The 19798-nt window shown below is 38.0% G+C and overlaps 2 protein-coding genes across 3 annotated transcripts; one reads left to right on the top strand and one right to left on the bottom strand.

Moving 5' to 3' along the window:
* The first annotated feature begins 10456 nt into the window (after positions 1-10456).
* Positions 10457-13397, top strand: LOC120718409. Its single transcript, XM_040006964.1, has 4 exons — positions 10457-10641; positions 11044-11785; positions 12105-12323; positions 12968-13397. The coding sequence occupies exons 1-4, from the start codon at positions 10545-10547 to the stop codon at positions 13164-13166; spliced, it is 1257 nt and encodes a 418-aa protein (XP_039862898.1). The 5' UTR covers positions 10457-10544; the 3' UTR covers positions 13167-13397.
* A 410-nt stretch (positions 13398-13807) lies between these two features.
* LOC120718386 (G2/M phase-specific E3 ubiquitin-protein ligase-like) lies at positions 13808-19554 on the bottom strand. 2 transcript variants are annotated; one of them, XM_040006923.1, is made up of 14 exons: positions 19394-19554; positions 18783-18975; positions 18592-18704; positions 17721-18030; positions 17404-17483; positions 17180-17235; positions 17041-17068; positions 16934-16953; positions 16732-16821; positions 16325-16635; positions 15993-16180; positions 15485-15657; positions 14341-14555; positions 13808-14058 (listed from the first exon to the last, which is right to left on the bottom strand). In XM_040006923.1, the coding sequence occupies exons 2-14, from the start codon at positions 18973-18975 to the stop codon at positions 13823-13825; spliced, it is 2013 nt and encodes a 670-aa protein (XP_039862857.1). In that variant the 5' UTR covers positions 19394-19554; the 3' UTR covers positions 13808-13822. The 2 variants fall into 2 exon arrangements, with proteins under 2 accessions (XP_039862857.1, XP_039862856.1); XM_040006922.1 differs by lacking the exon at positions 19394-19554 and having other exon boundaries at positions 18783-19128.
* Positions 19555-19798: the final 244 nt, after the last annotated feature.

Below are 19798 nucleotides of genomic sequence, written 5' to 3'. Positions count from 1 at the left end.
GACGGAGCTGTCTATTTTTTATCACTCTCATCAAATTTAGGAGTACATGTACACTAAGTTTATTGTTAATTAATAAGAAAACTCCAGACGATTCCATTCTGAGCTGAAGAAGCTTCTGATAGGTTAGTAGAGTCCATGTGAGTAAACTGGTGGCACACCTGTGGATGCATATAAGGCAAAACACAGAGCCTGTTTCTGTGACATGGGAAAATCAAGAGATGTCAACCAAAACACCAGGAAAAGAACTGTGGAGCTCCATAAGTGTGGCTCAAGTTTGAATACAATTTGGTGCCATTTGCAATTAAGAAATACAGATAGTTTCTCTCTTTACTCTTAAAGTTAACAAATGTTTTTTTATATTTATCAATCTAAAAAAATAAACATTTAGTCTGATTTGAGGTTTTACACTTAAAAAAGTGTTTGTGTTTTTATCTGAAGAGTGTAAATATCTGGTTTCCACTGTATATTTGATGATGTTGGTGTTTGGCTTGATTGTCAGCACAAAGAGGGAGAGAGAGGAACAGAGAGGGAACAAGAACAGGTGAGACACACATGTTAGTCAAATGGTTGTTTACCAAAACTCATCAGAACATGTATCAAGTACCTAGTGTTTCTTTTTAGATACCATTTGTTACTTTTCAAATTCTATATTTATTAAGTTATGCAGGCTTGTTTGCACAACAAGGGTAAATAATTATATAAACCTTTCTGAATCTAAATAATGTACTTCGGTAGAATTAAAAAATAACTGTAGTGAGGGCGATGGACGCGACATTCAAGTGGAGCGTGCGTCTGTCCTCTCAGTAAGTGAGTGAGACAGTAGACAGCGGTGAGGAGGGCTGTGTGAAAGCAAGAACACATAAATATGCCTGACACCCATAAACGAAGCAGCATCTGGCTGCAGTTTAAAAGTCTTCTTTTGTCTCGGTCTTGGTCTCGGTTTAGGCAGTCTTGACTACAAGTCTATGTACTCCACGAAGAAAGTGTCCAGCTAACGTGAACTGTTTAATTGTTTAAGCCACTCACTGTTGTCTGGCACTGGTTATTTTTAGCTTAGTCTTCAACTATTTATGCAGGACTTGTTTTCTGTGTTTGGTTTGTTTCATTGGTGCTGATTTTACAACATTTTCTTATCATCAGTTTATGATGTTTTAACCGAAGCGGTAAACGCAAAAAAGTCTACTTAAATATTTTATAAAATTCTATCAACATATTTCATATATAGACTTTGTCCTGAATTAGATCTTATTTACAGTGTTGGGGAGTAACGGAATACATGTACCGCCGTTACGTGTTTAAAATACAAAATATGAGTAACTGTATTCCGTTACAGTTACCGTTTAAAAAGGTGGTATTTAGAATACAGTTACTTTGTTGAAATAAATGGATTACACGGCGGTACTTCCCTGTTTCATATTGTGGCAGGTCAGGACTGTTTGGGTTTTGTTTGACAGCTACGTTCTGTTGCTCCAGGTGGCAGCGTTACGGTTGCCATGGTTACAGGGTGACGCTCTCTCTCTGCGTGTTTCCTGGGTGAGAGAGGCCTTTTTGTTGTTGTTGTTGTGCTAAGCTAACAGGCAGAATGCTACAGGCATGGCTCTAAAGAATGTAGCATCATGGGCAGTGTAGTCCGTGCTGCAGGGAGAATGGACTGCCATACACGTTATGTGTCTGTGAGCACGAGGGAGGGAGAAAAAGGAAAAGTACGACTTGTCATCGAGCAAAAACGGGAGCTGGAAGCAAGAAGAGTGCATGACGAGCCCAGTTGTAAGTAAGCTATTAAGACTCGACTGTACACCGTGTTCGTGTTTTCCTCCGAAAACAATAAGTTCCGTTGGAGCAGTCTTTCAACGCCTCTCTCTGTCTCTCGCAAGAAAAGTTGACCCACACAACAAAGTAAAGCTATTTTTCGGCTACGAGCCCGACACAGAACCCACCGTATTAGTCAGAGGTCCCTTTACTACGGTTCAGAGCCGTGGATCTTCAGTAACAGTAATAAATCACACAGCAATAGTACATTCATGTAGTTGTAAACAGCATGATAATATATTAAGTAATCCAAAGTATTCAGAATACGTTACTGTCATTGGGTAACGTAACAGAATACGTTACAGAATACATTTTGGGGCATGTATTCTGTAATCTGTAATGGAATACATTTTAAAAGTAACCTTCCCAACACTGCATATTTATTATTGCTAGAAATTGAGTTCATTCTTTTTTCCACTGGCAGGTGGGATGGAGGCAGAATTTATCCAGGGAAGAGCAGTTTTATTACAAAGTATTGCACCTCCATAAATCTGAAATCTGTGTCTTTTCACCCTCCCTCCCTCATTAGGGCCCGTGTGTCTTGCTAATGTTTACTTACATCTGTAATTTTTTTCCTTTCTCGTTTACTGATTTGCACCAGTCGCCACAGAGAGCGCTGTACGGGCATCTCTCAGTGTCTGCGCTAGGATCAGTTGCGCAGGCAACAGTTCACCTGTGGAGGGTAACTCACTATTGCCTCTTCACAGGGAAATGATTATCTGGGTCTTTTTACTTTTAAAATCATTTATTTTAAGATTTTAGTTGTAATTCAGTAAACTATCACAACCCTAGATGGAACACGATGCAATCCTGGGCCACTTTGGACCACAGAAGGCCTAGATTCTCTATCCTAATACAGGCTATTCACAGCAAACCGTATATTTATCCTGGTGATAAATTAAAATTGACAAATAAAATATCAGTGATTCCAAAATCTCTGCTTAGAAAATCTTTTAGATGTTTTTTTTTAAATTTCCATTCATTGTGGTGTTATAGAGACAGGAGATTAAAATAATTATCTCTTTGAATCACGGCTCACTGGGAAAACATCTGTGTACACAAAAATGACAAGCAGCATTCACACATCATACAACAAAGATAAAATATAAAACTGAATGTGTAAAATCAAAAAGTTTATGAATTTAGTGTAAATTCCATTTCATTGTCAAGTCCCCATAAAGAACTGATGTTGATGGACGCTGCCGGAGAAATACTTAAGTGGAGCTCTGCACAAGATTTAGCAGGTGGCCATAGATAGTTGTCCGCTGTCTCTCTGTCTTTCTTTCTTATGCGCTTTGATATCTACAGTCAGTCTTAGAAATATATCTGACAAGTGGGATGGAGGCAGAATTTATCCAGGGAAGAGCAGTTTTATTACAAACTATAGCACCTCATATCATATCTGAAATCTGTCTTTTCAGGCAGCCAGTTTCATTTCCAGAAGCGAACAAACGTGTGTTTCAGCAAGACTGCAGCCTCCATAAACCTCTGTGAGTGGACTTCATCCTTATATCAGAATACTGATTCTCCTTCGGCAGCCTCTGAACTTCACGTTGTTAGATACTTGCTCCCTCATCAGCTCTGCCCGTGTTTGAGCCGCTAATATGCGCAGTTATAGCTCGTCACGGAAATGACGTCTAAACATGTTTGTTCAGATAAATCCGTTAACTGAGTGCAATGTTGGGCATCTGCAGGTTTTTGTGATTCTGTCTATTGTGCTAATTTGCGCTGCTCACTAAGTTCGTGTCAAGTAATTAATGAGCCGTTCTGCATGAAGTAACACGAAGAAACGATTCCACCTTAAATCTGTCGGTATCTGTTGGTTTATACTTTAATGAATTAAAAAAAAAAATTATGCAGCTCTAGTTTTGAAATTGAACTAAATAACTGTGGAAACTCTGCATTCCTCTTATAGTCACTGACTCATTCACATCTCCATTTGAAGATAACCGCTCTGCTCCTGTTCCTTCCCTTTATTAATTATAATAACACTGGATAAAGAGAGGATCAGAGCTGTAGACAGATGACTTTAATATTTGTACGTAAAGCAGGTAGACATCAAAGCATGTAACTGAACTCACATGTTTTTTGTTTAGATACATGTGATCAGTGAACTTTATCTCATATAATGAAATCTATGATTAGAAGAAAATATTCTGGATCTCACTTATTTCTAAGCTCTGGTTAAAGCCCTGACCTCATGTGTTGATGACTCTTCACCTCTGTCTCCTCTCACATGGAAAAGATGATCTGCAGGATCCTGCTGCTCATCATCCTCACCTCATGTGTCTCTGGTTCGTTTACAGCTTCACTTTATGAACTCCAAATAAAGCTCAACAACAGATTTGTTCCAGTTCTCAGTGTGTCTGCTCCTCTCTTTCCCTCTCTGTCTCCTCAACAGGATCATTTGTAGTCAATGTGACACAGACCTGCTATCAGGCAGAGGAGAACCACAACATCACACTGGAGTGGACGTTCACCACCAAAGCTGACAGATCCACCAAAACTCTCAACATCCTCTGTGAACTCTTCATCAGTGATAAAGTCTCAGTCCTGTATCAGGTTCATGAAGGTGTTGAGGTGTCAGAGTTTCAGGATGAAAAGTTTTCAGGACGAGTCCAGAGTGACAAAGACGCCCTCAGAGAAGGACGAATCAGACTTCAACTGTCCAGACTCAGGACTGATGACTCGGGTCGTTACCTGTGTGAGGTCAACACGGATTATGGCTTCAGTGTTGGAAGATGTCAGCTTAATATCACTGGTGAGTTGTTTCAGTAAACTATGAATGAATTCAGATCAAAGTCAGAGTGAAGTATGTAATGTTAATTTTTATGATGGTGCGCTTTCTTTGCTATTGTGCAGTTTTGGTGATTAATAATTAAAATTATTTGGTAATATTGAAATTTAATTTAAGCACCTTTTCATCTGGGCCCACGTTCACTAAAAGTTTCTTTCAGTGTTAAAATTCAAAGCTCATGCACAGGAAAAAAAAATCTAAGAATTTCAAAGTTCCTGTTAAGATCTAAGTTTTATATAAAAGAGCTCCTAAAGCTGTGAGGAAGGATGAGAAGCACTTGTGAGAGGCTCAGGAGTTTCTTCAGCAGAGAGAAAGACAAAGTTCACAGAAACATGTTGGAACAATGTTTCTCCTCCAGGTGAGGAAATAAAAATGGGCAACTTTGTATAAAACTGTTATTTGATGAGGCTACAGAGACAGTTGACTTTATGAATTATTTAGGGTCTAAGAGCTGATGGTGTTGTTGTTGTTGTTGTTAAAAGCTGGACCATTTTTCTCTGTTTCATTTATTTGGATTAAGAATTAAATATGCCAACACAATAAATGAACACCAGCATTAATATCAGCCTGTAGATTTACCCACTGAGGAGTTTTCAAATATTTAATCAGTTTGTCAGTTTGTCCAATGCAGGACTCAAAAACAAAAGGTAAATTCAAAGTAGCAGCTTTATTCACTGGGAAAAAAAACTCAAACACTAACTACAAGAAGACTAGACTGGAAACATGAACTCAAACTAGAAAACTGACCAGGAACAGAGAACTAGGAACTTGTCAGGAGCACAGCAGAAACACAGAGCAGATGTATGATGGTTAACAACGCTACAACGGACAGAGGAAAACACAGGGCTTAAATACAAGGGAGCTACGGTCGAGGGGGTTGGGAGACTCATCTTGTAACCTGGAAGGCTGCCAGTTCGATCCCCAGCTCTGTCTGTCTTGGTCATTGTGTCCTTGGGCAAGACACTTCACCTACCGCCTACTGGTGTTGGCCAGAGGGGCCGATGGCGCGATATGGCAGCCTCGCTTCTGTCAGTCTGCCCCAGGGCAGCTGTGGCTACAACTGTAGCTTGCCTCCACCAGTGTGTGAATGTAGAGTGCTATGAGGGTCTTGAAAAGCGCTATATAAATGCAATTTATTATTCTTATAACGAGGGAATCAAATGCAGGAGAGAGGAGAGCACAGCTGGGAATAATCAACATACATAACATGTAGAAAATCTCAACTTGCTGAGCACAGGACAGGGATTATCAAAATAAAACAGGAAGTATGAAAACAAAACCAGACTTGACACTGAGACACTGAAACATGACAGACTTTGGAACAGAGGAAACAAAAGTAACTAAATGTGGAACACAGGGGAAGACGTAGTGACAGAGAACAAGACTCAGAACTAAGCAAACAACACACGGAGACAAATAAGGAGAACAACAGTACAGAACTAAAACCTTAACCTTAAACCTTCACAAAAGACATGATATCAGGAACACTGGGGAGGCACAGAAACAAAACAGAAGCCAAGAGACCAGAAAGTATAAATAACAATGAAATCCAAGACTATAAATAATTCAAAATACAAAACACTGGGTCACTGACCCAGGACCGGGACACAGTTACAGTCTGACTTCCAGTTTCTTTATTTTTAGTCCAATTTAATCCAACTCTAAGATTGAACTTTTATTTATGTGTTTGATCTGTGGTCTCATGTTTTCCTCCAAATCAAAGGGCTCGGTCACTCCTCCTCACTGAGGTAAAGTTTTAGTCCTTTCTCACTCAGAGCTGCTCTGACAGGTTTATGTAATCTCTCTTAAATTCCTCATTCAGATTATTAGACTCAGTTTGGAGCTCTGAGAGCTTCCCTGACTGTTTGTGAAGCCCTACGTGATGGTTGGTAGCATTGAAGGTCTAACTGATAGTTTCTCTGCTTTTCTTCACTTTGATCACTGTCATTGCCGGATTTTGGTGGGGAAAATAATGAATGATCACTTTCATTGTTTTTCATGTTGATTAGATTCTTTTAATCAGCCTCTGTTCGATAGTTCATTCAAACATTCCAAGACTTCCTGTCCTCGGCCTCTCAGTGACCTTTGGTTTGTACAACCAGTAACAGGTTCAATTCAAAAGATTTTTTTTTTTTTTATCAATTAAAGGTTATCACTTCTGTGTCGGTACTAAACAAACATACTTTTTACTGCACCAATAGATATAATTTATTTTATTGCAGATTGTTTTTATTTAATGTTTTATATTTACTTTAAGTGACTCATAAGTGTTTGTGTCTCTGCAGCCATGAGACCTGAAAGAAAACCTGAGACATCAAACACAGAGAGTCAAGGAAGGATTGACCTCTACTCTGGACTAATGGCAGCTCTGCTTCCTTTATTTATTTAAAAGAATAAACATGTTTATAATTGATTATTTGACTATTTTCTTATTTATTTATGGACATTAATTAAATGTCCGTTCATTTCATTTAAAACATTTAATTAATTATCATTCATTTTGTCACTCCTGGCCCTCCGTACTCTTCCACAGTGTTTTGTTGTTTTTGCAGTTTTCTTACCCCCAATTGGTTGTGACAGATGACTGCCCCTCCCTGAGGCGGATTCTGGCAGAGCTTTTTTCCCATTAAAAGGGAGTTTTCCCTTCCCACTGTCACCAAGTACTTGCTCAAAGGGGGTCATATGATTGTTTTGGCTTTCTCTGTATACAATATAAACTACTTTGACCTCGATGATGTTTTCATCGAGGTCAAGGAAAAGTGGGTTGATAGAATTGCTAGTCAGAGTAGTCTTGTGGATCAAGACCAGCAAGATCACCAGGATAGAGAGTCCATGCTATTATTTTGCAGTGATATGTTCTATCATTTTGCTGTTTCACCTGATGTTGTCCCCTCTCAAGCAAGGCTGCTGTCTTCTTGTAAAGTCTCTCGACACTTTGTGTACTAGCAGAATGGTCACCTAAAAGGGGAGCACTGTAAAAAGTTCAAATGGTTTGTCTACAGAGTTAACAGGAAAAAACAATGAACTGAATTGTTGGTGAGGTGTTTGAGTTCCAAGAGTGGCCAACAGGGCATTGCAGGCCTCCAAAGTCATGCGCGCGCGCGCGCACACACACACGAGAATAATGTTCACAGGACTCTGGACCGCAGAGAGATCTGCACTGAGAGATGAATTCAAGGCATCAGAAAACAGAGAATCAATACTAGATGGTGGCAAGAGTATATCTGACTGACACATCAATCTGGCAATGACAGAATCTTTTTTTCTATGGAACGTGAGGAAAATTATCAAGTAATAACTGACTGAAACATCTTCAGTGGATTTTAAGTGACTGCAAGTTTTATTCAGTGGAATGAGAGATAAGAGAGCAACTTCACATTATTACTTCTGTTTAAAGAGAAGATGATCTGTTTGCTCTACATCTGATCTAGTCTTCTTTCTTATTCTGCGGATCTGAGATACACATAAATCAGGGCACAGCAGCAAAAAAAACTCAGTTTAAAACAGGAACCACAAACTCACTCTTGCTAACAGACGAGTCCCAGCATTTACTATGTAACCTGTCAAGTTCAAAGGACCATCTTTGCTGCAACTGCAGCTGCAAATGCAACCTGTACAATTACAAAAGCAGTTTTAAATTTCTTCCAGCGTTTTTCCTTTGGACTTTCAGCTCCTGCAATAAGACAGAAAAACAGCTGAACTTAATTTTTTTCTCACATTTGACAAACTTTGTTTTCTTAAACTGATAAAACAATTTTCAAACACAAACTTTGTTTTGCTAGTCAGATGGATAATTTATGTTATGAATTGGGTAGTCCTGGAGATGCTAACTCCAGAGGTCAAAAAGCAACCATTTTAGTTACTCTGATGCAAAGTGTAGAATACACAAGTCAACAAGATAAAATCGAATGGAAACTGAAGGAACAACGGGACTATTTATACTCATGAGGCAATCAGAAGGACAAGAAGAAACTACTGAATCTACGGGGGGCGGGGAGGGGGGAGGGGGGTCGCTTAAACTAATATATAAAACACAAAAGGCAAACAACTTGCACAAGTTAACATAAATGAAATTAACAGGGGATAACAGAGGCGTATGAAAGAAAAACTTTAACAAAATCTAAACATCGGGACAACTCAGGATTAACGACCCTTTTATTTCTGAACTATTTGTCATCTGAGATGACGCTAACAAAAGATCGACAATGGTTTGTTGAACAATGAAAATAAAATTTGTTTTTATGGTAGATTACTATAAATGACAATGAAACAAATGATTAAGTTCTCTGCATCTGAATGCCATCCATCCGTCATCTTCTTCCGTTAATCAAGGGCCAGGTCGCGGAGGAGACCTCCCTCTCCACGGCCACTTCCCAGGCCAACCAAGAGATATAATCTCTAGCGTGTCCTGGGTCTGCGTCCCTGACCCGGAGTGGGTACTCCACCCTTTTCCGGCTGAGGACCATAGCCTCAGATTTGGAGGTGCTGATTCTCATTCCCACCGATTCACACTCAGCTGCAGACCGTTCCAAGGCGAGCTGGAGGCCATCACCCGATGAGAACCACATCATCCGTGAACAGCAAAGATGAGATCCTGAGACCACCCAAGTGAAAGCCTTCTGCCACTTAGCTACGCCTAGAAATCTTTTATATAAAAATAATGAACAGAATCTGTGACAAAGGGCAGCCCTGGCGGAGTCTATCACCCACTGGAAATTAGTCAGACTTATTGCTGGCTATGTGCCGCGAGCTCTTGCAAGGGTTGTATAAGGATTGAATGGCCTGTAGCAATGGACCAGACACCCCATAATCCTGAAGCACCTCCCACAGGATACCTCAAGGGACATGACTGAATGCCTTCTCCAGGTCCACAAAACACATGTAGACTGGTTGGGCAAACTCCCATGCACCCTCAAGTATCCTTGAGAGGGTAAAGAGTTGGTCCAGTGTTCCACAACCAGGATGAAAGCACATTGTTCCTCCTGTTTCCGAGGTTTGACTAATGGTTGGACTTGCCTTTCCAGCACCCAGGCACAGACTTTCCCAGGGAGAGGAGTGTGCTCCCCCTATAGTAGGAACACACCCCCCTTCTTAAAGATGGGAAGCACCCCCCTGGTGCCAATCAAGAGTTACTGCCCCGATCTCCACGCAACATTGTAGAGGCGTGTCAGCCAATAGAGCCCTACTACGGTGGCCCCTAGAGACAAAGCACACGCAAAATACAAAACACATGCAAAATGCAAAACACATGCAAAATACAAAGCACATGCAAAATACAAAGCACATGCAAAATCAAAAACAAATGCAAAATCAAAAACACATGCAAAATACAAAGCACATGCAAAATACAAAACACACGCAAAATACAAAACACATGCAAAATACAAAACACACGCAAAATACAAAGCACACGCAAAATATAAAACACACGCAAAATATAAAACACACGCAAAATCCAAAACACATGCAAAATACAAAACACATGCAAAATCCAAAACACACGCAAAATCCAAAACACACGCAAAATCCAAAACACACGCAAAATACAAAACACACGCAAAATACAAAGCACAACGGAAGTGCTCCAGGACGCTAGGGGCAGTGTTGAGTTTTTGTTACCTAGTGGCTACATAAGCCATGACGTTTCTAATGACCGGATTTGGTGTGTGGCAGTAAAAGGTAAATGAACCTTCTTTTTTTTTTAATTATTTGAATATATATTAGTGTTTGTCTATAAATCAACAACTAATACACATATGCTCTCGATTGTGTAATTTAAGTTATGTAGGTAGTTGTGTTTTGGAAGTTCTGTTTTACGCTAGCAACGTAGCTGTTGTGTTGGAAATGCGTTTGTGTATATACACTTTAGCTTAGGTCTGCCCTTTGCCGTTTTAATACTCTATTTTAAAAGAAAAATGCTGTGTCTTTCAGGATAAGAATGTTTTGTCCATATTGTGGCCATAACGTGGGAGAAGTTGTCAAGTTCTGCGGTTCATGTGGCAAACATATTGAGTTTTTGGCGTTTGTCGACAACAGTAAGTATTTCACAAATTACATATTAAAAAAAAGGTTGTCTCAACCAGTTCACAAAGCTGCCATTTGGCTGTTTACAGTTTATTTACATTTGAATGCAGTCCTTATGTACTATATTATTTTTATGTTATATAAATTGCATACACGTTATTTTGCAATCATTTAAACCATTAAGGTATATCTGTGAAGATTCTTAGTCGTCCAGGTTAGGGTTATAGTTGTAGACTTTATTTGTCTTGAATTTACTGAGGCCCAAATAAGCAACATATTAATTTAGTTTAATAATGAAACAATACATTGGTTTTAAAATGTCATTGTTATTTAAAACTGCACATTTCTTGTCTGATGATCTATTTTACCATTTCCCATCTTTTTTTTTTTTTTTTTTTAATTCTGTTTATAAGGATCAATTCAAGAAAACATTTCCATCGAAGACCTCATTCAGAAATATTTCAGAGACGGTTACTCCTATAATGAAATTTTGGACATTTTGGCCTCAAAACATAAACAGAAGATCAGTCTGACCACACTTAAATGTAGATTAAGAAGTTTATCACTGTCCCGCAAAAAAGATTACTCAAGTCAGGCCTTGATTCGTGCTGCAATAATAGAAGAGCTGAAGGGACCTGGTCAACATTATGGATACCGTTCAATGTGGCAGACACTGCGTCAGAAACGCCATCTTTCTGTGAAAAGGCATGATGTCATGGTGCTAATGGCAGAGCTCGACCCATCTGGAGTCCAAAAGCGCTCAAGGAAAAAGTTTGTACGAAGAGTTTACGATTCACCTGGACCAAACCACACTTGGCATGTTGATGGATATGACAAATTAAAGCCATATGGTTTGACTATCAGTGGTTGTATTGATGGCTATTCGCGGAAGGTATTATGGTTGGTTTGCGGAGCAACTAACAGCAACCCAGAAGTCATAGCTCAACACTACGTTCAGTGTGCTTCAGAGTTTGGAGTCATACCAGTGCGACTTCGCACAGACTGCGGCACTGAAAATGGGACGATGGCAGCAATGCATTGTGCCTTACGGTCATCTCATCAGGATTTTTTTGCAGGAGCTGCCAGTCATATGTATGGATCTTCAATAACAAATCAAAGAATTGAAAGCTGGTGGTCGTACTTCAGAAAACAGCGGTAGGTTTTAAAATTTTTCAAGAAACAACTATATTAAGCAGATAAAAGTGTGGCTGTAATATATAGTCTGTGATGCAGAAGCCTTGATGTGTATTACACCACCTTTCCTTTATAGCTTCAATGTGTAGCCATTATGTTACATACAAGTATAAGATAGAAAATATAAACTGTAATAGTCAATAAAGAAAGAGAGATGAATAGAAATCCAAAATGCACGCACTTTACGTCAACTCAAGAAACAATTTCATAAATGTAAGAAATAGTGAGGCTTTGAAGGCTGGTGATTTGTGATCTGATGGTATGTTTTTGTCTTTTTTAGAACACAGTTCTGGATGGACCTTTTGAGTGACATGAAGGAAATGCACCTCTTTAATGGTAGTTATGAACACATGTGCTTGGTGCGCTTCATTTTCATGGCTGTGCTTCAGAGGGATCTGGATGAATGCAAAAGAAAGTGGAACACGCACCTGATCCGTCCAGTTAGCCAGTCACGCTGTCCATCTGGTAAACCGGATGTGATGTATTACCTGCCTCATAGGTTTGTATCACTTGTCAATTACAAATGTGAAAAATCAAAATTCTTTAATTTAAGTAGAAATCACAAAAATGACTTTTTTTTTTTTTTTTAGCACCTTTTAATCTATAAACGGTAAATGTCCTGTATTTGTATAGCGCTTTTCTAGTCCCTAAGGACCCCAAAGCGCTTTACACAACCAGTCATCCACCCATTCACACACTGGTGATGGCAAGCTACATTGTACCCACAGCCACCCTGGGGCGCACTGATCTATGCACTTGATCATATAGTCTTCTTTTACTGTATGGTCATAAAAAACAGACACCACAGTGTTTGTACCACCAAAAATTTGGACTAAATATGTCTACTTTTTTCACATGTTGATTCCAGTGCTAAAATTTATGAAAAGCTGTTTTATATTATCTCCTTAAATACATAACAAAAATCTGCCAATGTTTTCAGCAACATAACTACCTGTTCAAGACAGGTAGTTACAGGAACTCTGACCACCTTCTATTGTATTCGATGCCATAACACAGCCAATGGTCTTAAGCAAAAGCATATGTTCACTTTAAGCATAGTTCCCCCCCCCTTACAGAGACAAGGATGTTTTTGCATTTTCTTAGTATTTTAATATTAAAGATTTTCCTTGTACAAACTTTTAGGTTTGGTGGACGCGACTGTGGCCTTGCAGTTGGACATCAAGAGCTGAGCCAGTTCAGGATGAGTTCAACTCCCGATTTCTGTGGAGACCCTCACCTACAGGAATATTTTGAAGGACTAAACAGTGGCTTCAGTTCATCCCAGACATTTGAATCTTGTGTGGAGAACTACATCAGACTAAAAAGGCTTGCTGGGTTGTAATGCCAAGGTTCCCACACATCCCAGAACTGTGGATTCCACTTTGTGGTTATAATAATGCACCACCTGCACTTTTGTTAAGGCTAAAAAAAATGTTTTTTGCTTCAAGTAGAACACAATTATAGTTCATCAGTTTATAGTCACTTAAAAAAAATTGCCTTTGTGTTTTTCCAAATAAGAATATCAATTGTGACAGTGCGATCAAATAAATTCTTTCTCCTAACAGATGATATTGTGAAGACTCTCTTAACCTCCACCTTAAATGCAAGACACGTGTTGGTATTATTAGCTTTATTAATACAGGTTGATATAAAATAAAGGAGTAAAAACACTCTAATTTAAGTAATAAGATTTATTGGTAACCTTAACAAGGCAAATTACACTTTGCACTGACATACAAATTGTGTAAAATGTACAATATCTATGAATACTACTATTCACCATTTAGAATAGATATAAAGGGAATTCTTTCTAAAGCTAAGGGTACTAAAAGTAATCATTTCAAATCACAGACATTTACTTTAGCATTGTAACTAAAACAAAGGCCTTGGCCCAACAGATATCTAGTCAATTTCTTTAAACAAACCTTTTTGTATAACAACAAAAACACAGTTGACATGAAGACTATATTACAGTATGAGGATCAAACTGTAAGTCGATCAATACAGACCAAAACCAGGAGAGTTTAATATTCCAAAGTCCATATCATCCTGGAACTGCTTATATGACTGAGCCATTGGTATCACAATGGTGTTTGCACATGTTTTCCCAATTGGGAAACGTGATGCATCACCAAACAGCAATCTTGGTCTTGGTTCCATTCCAGCTGGTGGAATGCTGTTTAGGCCCGTGGCAAACATCAGTATGTCTTGTAGGGAGACTGCTGTTTTGGTATCTAGAATTAAATAGAATGTAGCTAAAGATAAATCTTTATTTTCTAAAAATTTCAAATACAAAGCAGAATATCAGAAACTTGGATCCTCAAATGTTCCAAAGTATTATGTTTTTCCTTTTTTTCCAAGATTAATAGCACAAATACCTGTTCTATAGCAGAAATATCACCTGACAGTTTAAACTTAAAAAACATCATAAAAGTAATATTCATGAAAGAGCTGCTTTATTGGTTTGCACTGATCGTAGTAATTTGTTTGCAGTACAAGTTTTGTATTATACAAACCTTCAGCGTCTATCAGATAGTCTCGCCAGAATCCAAGCACCCTGGTTTCTTCCTGCCGTCTTGAACTGCCAGGTTCGCTCAGGACCACAGCAAACATGTCCTCTAAAAAGTCAGATGTCAGTGGCTCTGGTCTTGAGCACATGAAGGGTTGGAACAACAAAGGATGCTGCTGCAGGGCATGGATTACACCAAGTGTTGCGAGGCCATCCTTAAATCTATAAGGGGAAAATTGTCATCAGCACTACAATAAAAACATGAAAAACACTTTTTGAATGTTTTATTTTAATTATTCCAAAAGCACAATGAATTTTAAATACTTTATTGATCCTAGGGGGAAATTAGATCTCAGCATTTAACCCATCACCCTTGGGGTGAGCAGTGAGTTAGTGCTGGCTGTCTTACTCAAGGACACACCTGGTGTGTGTGCTCTCATCAAACGTGCTACCTTCTGAATCCCAGTCTGTTTTATCCATTGCTCCACCATGCCACCTTCAGAATTTATATTTTAACATCTGCATTTGTATTCATCAGCAAGGGAATGTTGCAAACTGGAGCTTAACTTACTTCAGCCACAATGTTGCAAATGCATTTTCAGCCAGTACAGTACGGTTTATTCTCAATAAAACCAATAATGTAAAAGATCAAACCACCTACAAACATCAAATTTGCACTGGATTTTTTAAAGTACCTGCCTAAACATGGTCACTAGCTGAACTAGTGTTTGCAGCTTTGTCCGTTTTATGTGGGGACTGATAAGTAACAAGAATTCTAATAGAATAAGTGTTCAAAAGTTTGAAATTTGATCTCTGTCCTTGCAGCTTCACATGATTTTTTCTATACTGAATAAACCACATGCATGATAACTCAAAACCTTTTTGCAAACATTAGTATAACAAACACAAGTATAATTAACCATGGAAACAATAAATAAAAAGGCAAGATGCAAAACTGTAAAATTAAGCAAAAACATACAAATTATTAGAAAAAAAATAGGCAGACCACTTCTGTAGCTGTGGTCTGTTATCAATTCAGTATAGTGTTGCTTACGGTTTAAAAACAATTTTGTTAAAAAACTATTATTAAAATAGTGTAGCTACATTGCCCCATTATTTTGTATCAGTCCAAATACTTACAAATATGTTACCTTTGGATTGAGAAGTGGTTGCGGTATATGATGTACCACCTAAGGTAGTCCTTAATGATGTTGCCTTTACCATCTAAAGAGTCCGGAAATCCATAGCAGCCAGCTGTCTGCAATAAGCTGCAATGCATTTCAATGCACCCATGGAGTTCCTTCAGCGTTGCAGCATTGGATATCTAGTGTTTACATAAGAAAAAAAGAAAATTGCAGTATCACAGGTTGTTGTGCATGACGTTCACATCAAAATTATTTTAAATGTAATTACTAGTGCACTTCAATGTTTGGTCTATATTTTAAAGCATGTTATTCTGGTATTGTTTTCTACTCCTGTACTTAAAGTCAAACATTTATCTTTGTTCATAATTAACAAACATCGGTACACTTAGCATGCTGATTAAAATTACAACTACTTTGGAGCACAGTGTTACAGTCCAATGTGCAATTAACACATCAATCTTTGTGATAACAAAAGAAATTGTAGTTTTAAAATAGAATATTTAAATCAACATACTTCCAACAGAAAAGCTTTTGTAGCTTCATCAGTTACATCTTCAATTGTGACCTCCACCACATCAGACTTTGTTGTCCCAATCAGATGCTGGTAGAGTGTCTTGGAGAGGAAGGCAGGCCCTGGACCACCATGTACCAATGATGTGGCAATCATTCTGCCAGCAAGGAAATATTCATCCTCTCTTGCAGCTGGTAATGGATGTATTTAGTTAGTTATGCTAAAATAATGCTTTAAATTAAATGCCTTTTTATTTTAATAAACAATGAATCATCCAAGCTTAACTTCAGAATGTATTAATTTAATTTTATAGTCAGATGGTATAACTTTCTCACCAGCGCTGTCAAATGTAAGAAATTTGCTGTCCTCAGGTCCATCAAATATTCGTCGTGATCTAAGGCATTTCATTAATAATGTCAAAAATTCACGTTTAGGACCACCATTATCCATTCCATCTTCACGCTGTCCTGCATCATCGCTGAACTTCACAAGTATATCATCAGTTGGGTTGTAAGACACACGTCTAAAGCCCCGAGCTGCTCCGTCCCAAACATTTGCTCTGTTTATATTAAATCTGCTGACAGATGTTTTTATTGTCTTAGACGCCAGCTCTTCAAGTACTTCTGCAGCAGTCAGGCCATTTGTACTAGAACATAAAAAAATTATTTAATATCACATAAAATGAGGATGTTAATACTCACTTTTAGCATATTTACATTCTCACATTTAAATGTATACTTACCTTTGTGTTTCACTCTCATCCTTTTCGATGAGAACTTCTTTGTCTGAGTCACTATCAATTACAATCGGTGCATAAACACTTGTGTATGTGCTGCAATAAAAACATTTAGTGGGCAAAGTAGAACATTTCTTAAAATCTAAAGTTAACTAAGATTTTATTGGTCTAGTGTCTCAATACACAAATTTCTGTGTCCAAAACATACCTGTAGCAGGGACCTTGAGTCTAAATATCAAAAATATATGAACAGTTAATATATTTTATGTTTGTAGCCTGTATGACAATTATTAATGACATTTTTCAGAGTCTTACTTCAGAAGAAGTTTGCAAGTTTGACCCCCTGTAAAGAATTTAAATAATTTCAGAATTTACAATATAATACATAATAATGTATTTTGGCTCCTCACTATTCACGGTCGCCGCAGTGTATCCTCCACAATACAAAACTTACCTATTTCTTGAAGGTGCTCTTTCCGGGGTGCTGTGATTATCTGGAAAATCCCATACCTGATAAGTAGTAAAATAAGCTTAACAGCACTTTTTAAAACTTTAAACTTTTCTTGATTATATTGGTGTATACAAACACAGACACACACACACACACACACACACACACACACACACACACACACACACACACACACACAAAACAATGGAAAAGAAAAAAAGACTAACCACAGTGTCCGACAGTGGGCTTTCTACTGCTTTTACTTGAACTTCATTGTCCTCTTCAGATTCACACTCTGTGTTGCAATCTGCAAATATTCAATGATTCAAAACATACAGTCTAATTTAAATATATGTATGTATTGAAAGCTATATCGAACAATTAGCAAACATATAGAACACTTTGGCTATAAATCACAATTTAAATATATTTAAAATCTGTGGCAAAACCATGTCACTCTCTGATCAACATTTTTTTGAAAAATCTTGAATTATTTTTAATATCGAAAATTTATGATTGTCACTGCATTATCAGAATCACTAACCATAATTTAAGAAGTCATCATGGTTGCAAATGTAGAGAGTTACTCTTTGATAGGCCTTCCCTATGGCATCCTTGTATTTTTGGATGTTGAAAGGGGTGTTGGTTCCAGGAATTGTGCTAACTTCCCTTGCATCAGGGTATAGCAGTACATAGGGTCCATCGGCCATGTCCTGGTTAAAGTCCTTATGTTTTTTCACGCCGGCAGACAAGATTTGCTCAGTTGACCAGTGAGAATGAACATCAACTGGAAGTGACTTTCCTCGAACAGGTCTTATACCATCACTGGTCCTTCTCATGATGCCAATCTGTATCTAGGAATGAGATTAACAATAACATGTTTTTACATCTTTGCTCCTACATGGTGTTCCCTGTCTTCCATTTTATTTCTGATCTGTAGTTGTGATCCAGCTGTGCTGTGACTCAAAAGACAACATTAGCGACTAAATATAGTTTTAACAGGGGGCATATATTATTGAAGGAATGTTGACCAAAGGCTGACAATTAAGAAATTCTGATCAGGTTAACAATTGTAAGCCCTGTATCAGTGGTGAACTACAATCCCCAAGAGCGGCAACTAGATCATTTCTAGTTTCTTCAACGTTCCCCGAGAAACACTAATGTCCAAGGTTGTGATTAGCTGAACACACCATATGCAGGTAATAAACAGCAATCAGCCTCAAAGTAAATTAAACAGAGATAGTCTGGGGGGGTCCATAGCTGTAGAGGACATAGTTGGCCACCCTTGCAATATATACAGTTCCTTTCATATGCATATGGAAATTTACAGCGATGCCTTGGCAGTGCTACAGGTAATTTGGATTTTGTATTAGCAACAAAAGTGGTCAACTTCCACGTTCAAATTTATGACATACCTTAATTGGTTTCTGGTCCTTCTGTTCCTGGTGTTTCTTTGAAAAAAATGCCTTTCTTTCCCTTTCTTTCACATCCCTAAATTTTCTAAATGACTCCACTAATGATTTCCCAGCTATAAACAGAAAAAAAAATTATTATTTTAGGGAACGGACAGTTAAGAAGATTTATTTAATACAAATATGTTTTTTACCCTGTGTAGTCTGTATAGTTGTGCCAGTCAGGATGCTGGAACTGGTAGATGGAAGAGCTGCTGCCTCTTCACCAAGGGCAGGATTTCTCGACACAGTGCTGGTGATGTCCTTTAAAAACTTGATGTTTTTACCACATAGACTACAAAAGGCAGGACTGTCTGCCAAGAGGTGTCCACAGAAGGGACAGTACATCTGTAAAAATGACCCCATCAAATGTTTTACAAAATTAAGATTCACTACAACCCACAGAAAATACAAGTATTTCACATCTTACATTAAGACTCCTGAACCAAAAACATTACACTTAGATTTTTATAACCTCACTTGCAAATACTTGTTTGACCATGAGAATGTTTTTCAATCAATTACTCAGAGCAAAATATTCAAATAAGATTACATATTTTATCTTAACTTTCATTCTATATATGTATATAAACGGCACAGCATGCTACTTTTTATGTTTAGCAAGGGACAGAAATCGCTAAAACATGACGTTTTCATACTTTTATCCATTTTTTTTAAACCAGTTCTCCATGAGCAAAGCATAAACCAAGCGTTCATAGTAATAAAAAAACAACAACAATCAAACTAACAACAGTTTGCACATTACCTTTATTATGAGGCGTGGTTGGTCTATCCTTGCTGGTGTTTTCTGCTGGTATCCATCTCCGTGTGTTTGCAACAAATTTGCCGTTTATTTTGCAAATCGAGCTCAACACTGCCCCTAGCGTCCTGGAGCACTTCCGTTGTGCTTTGTATTTTGCGTGTGTTTTGTATTTTGCGTGTGTTTTGGATTTTGCGTGTGTTTTGTATTTTGCGTGTGCTTTGTATTTTGCGTGTGTTTTATATTTTGCGTGTGCTTTGTATTTTGCGTGTGCTTTGTATTTTGCGTGTGTTTTGTATTTTGCATGTGTTTTTGATTTTGCATGTGTTTTTGATTTTGCGTGTGCTTTGTATTTTGCGTGTGCTTTGTATTTTGCATGTGTTTTATATTTTGCGTGTGCTTTGTATTTTG

This window comes from Simochromis diagramma, unplaced genomic scaffold (genome assembly GCF_900408965.1).
Source record: "Simochromis diagramma unplaced genomic scaffold, fSimDia1.1 OVJJ01000141.1, whole genome shotgun sequence".
NCBI lineage: Eukaryota > Metazoa > Chordata > Actinopteri > Cichliformes > Cichlidae > Simochromis > Simochromis diagramma.
The sequence above is the reverse complement of the archived record's forward strand: the minus strand, read 5'-3'. Positions and strand labels throughout refer to the sequence as shown.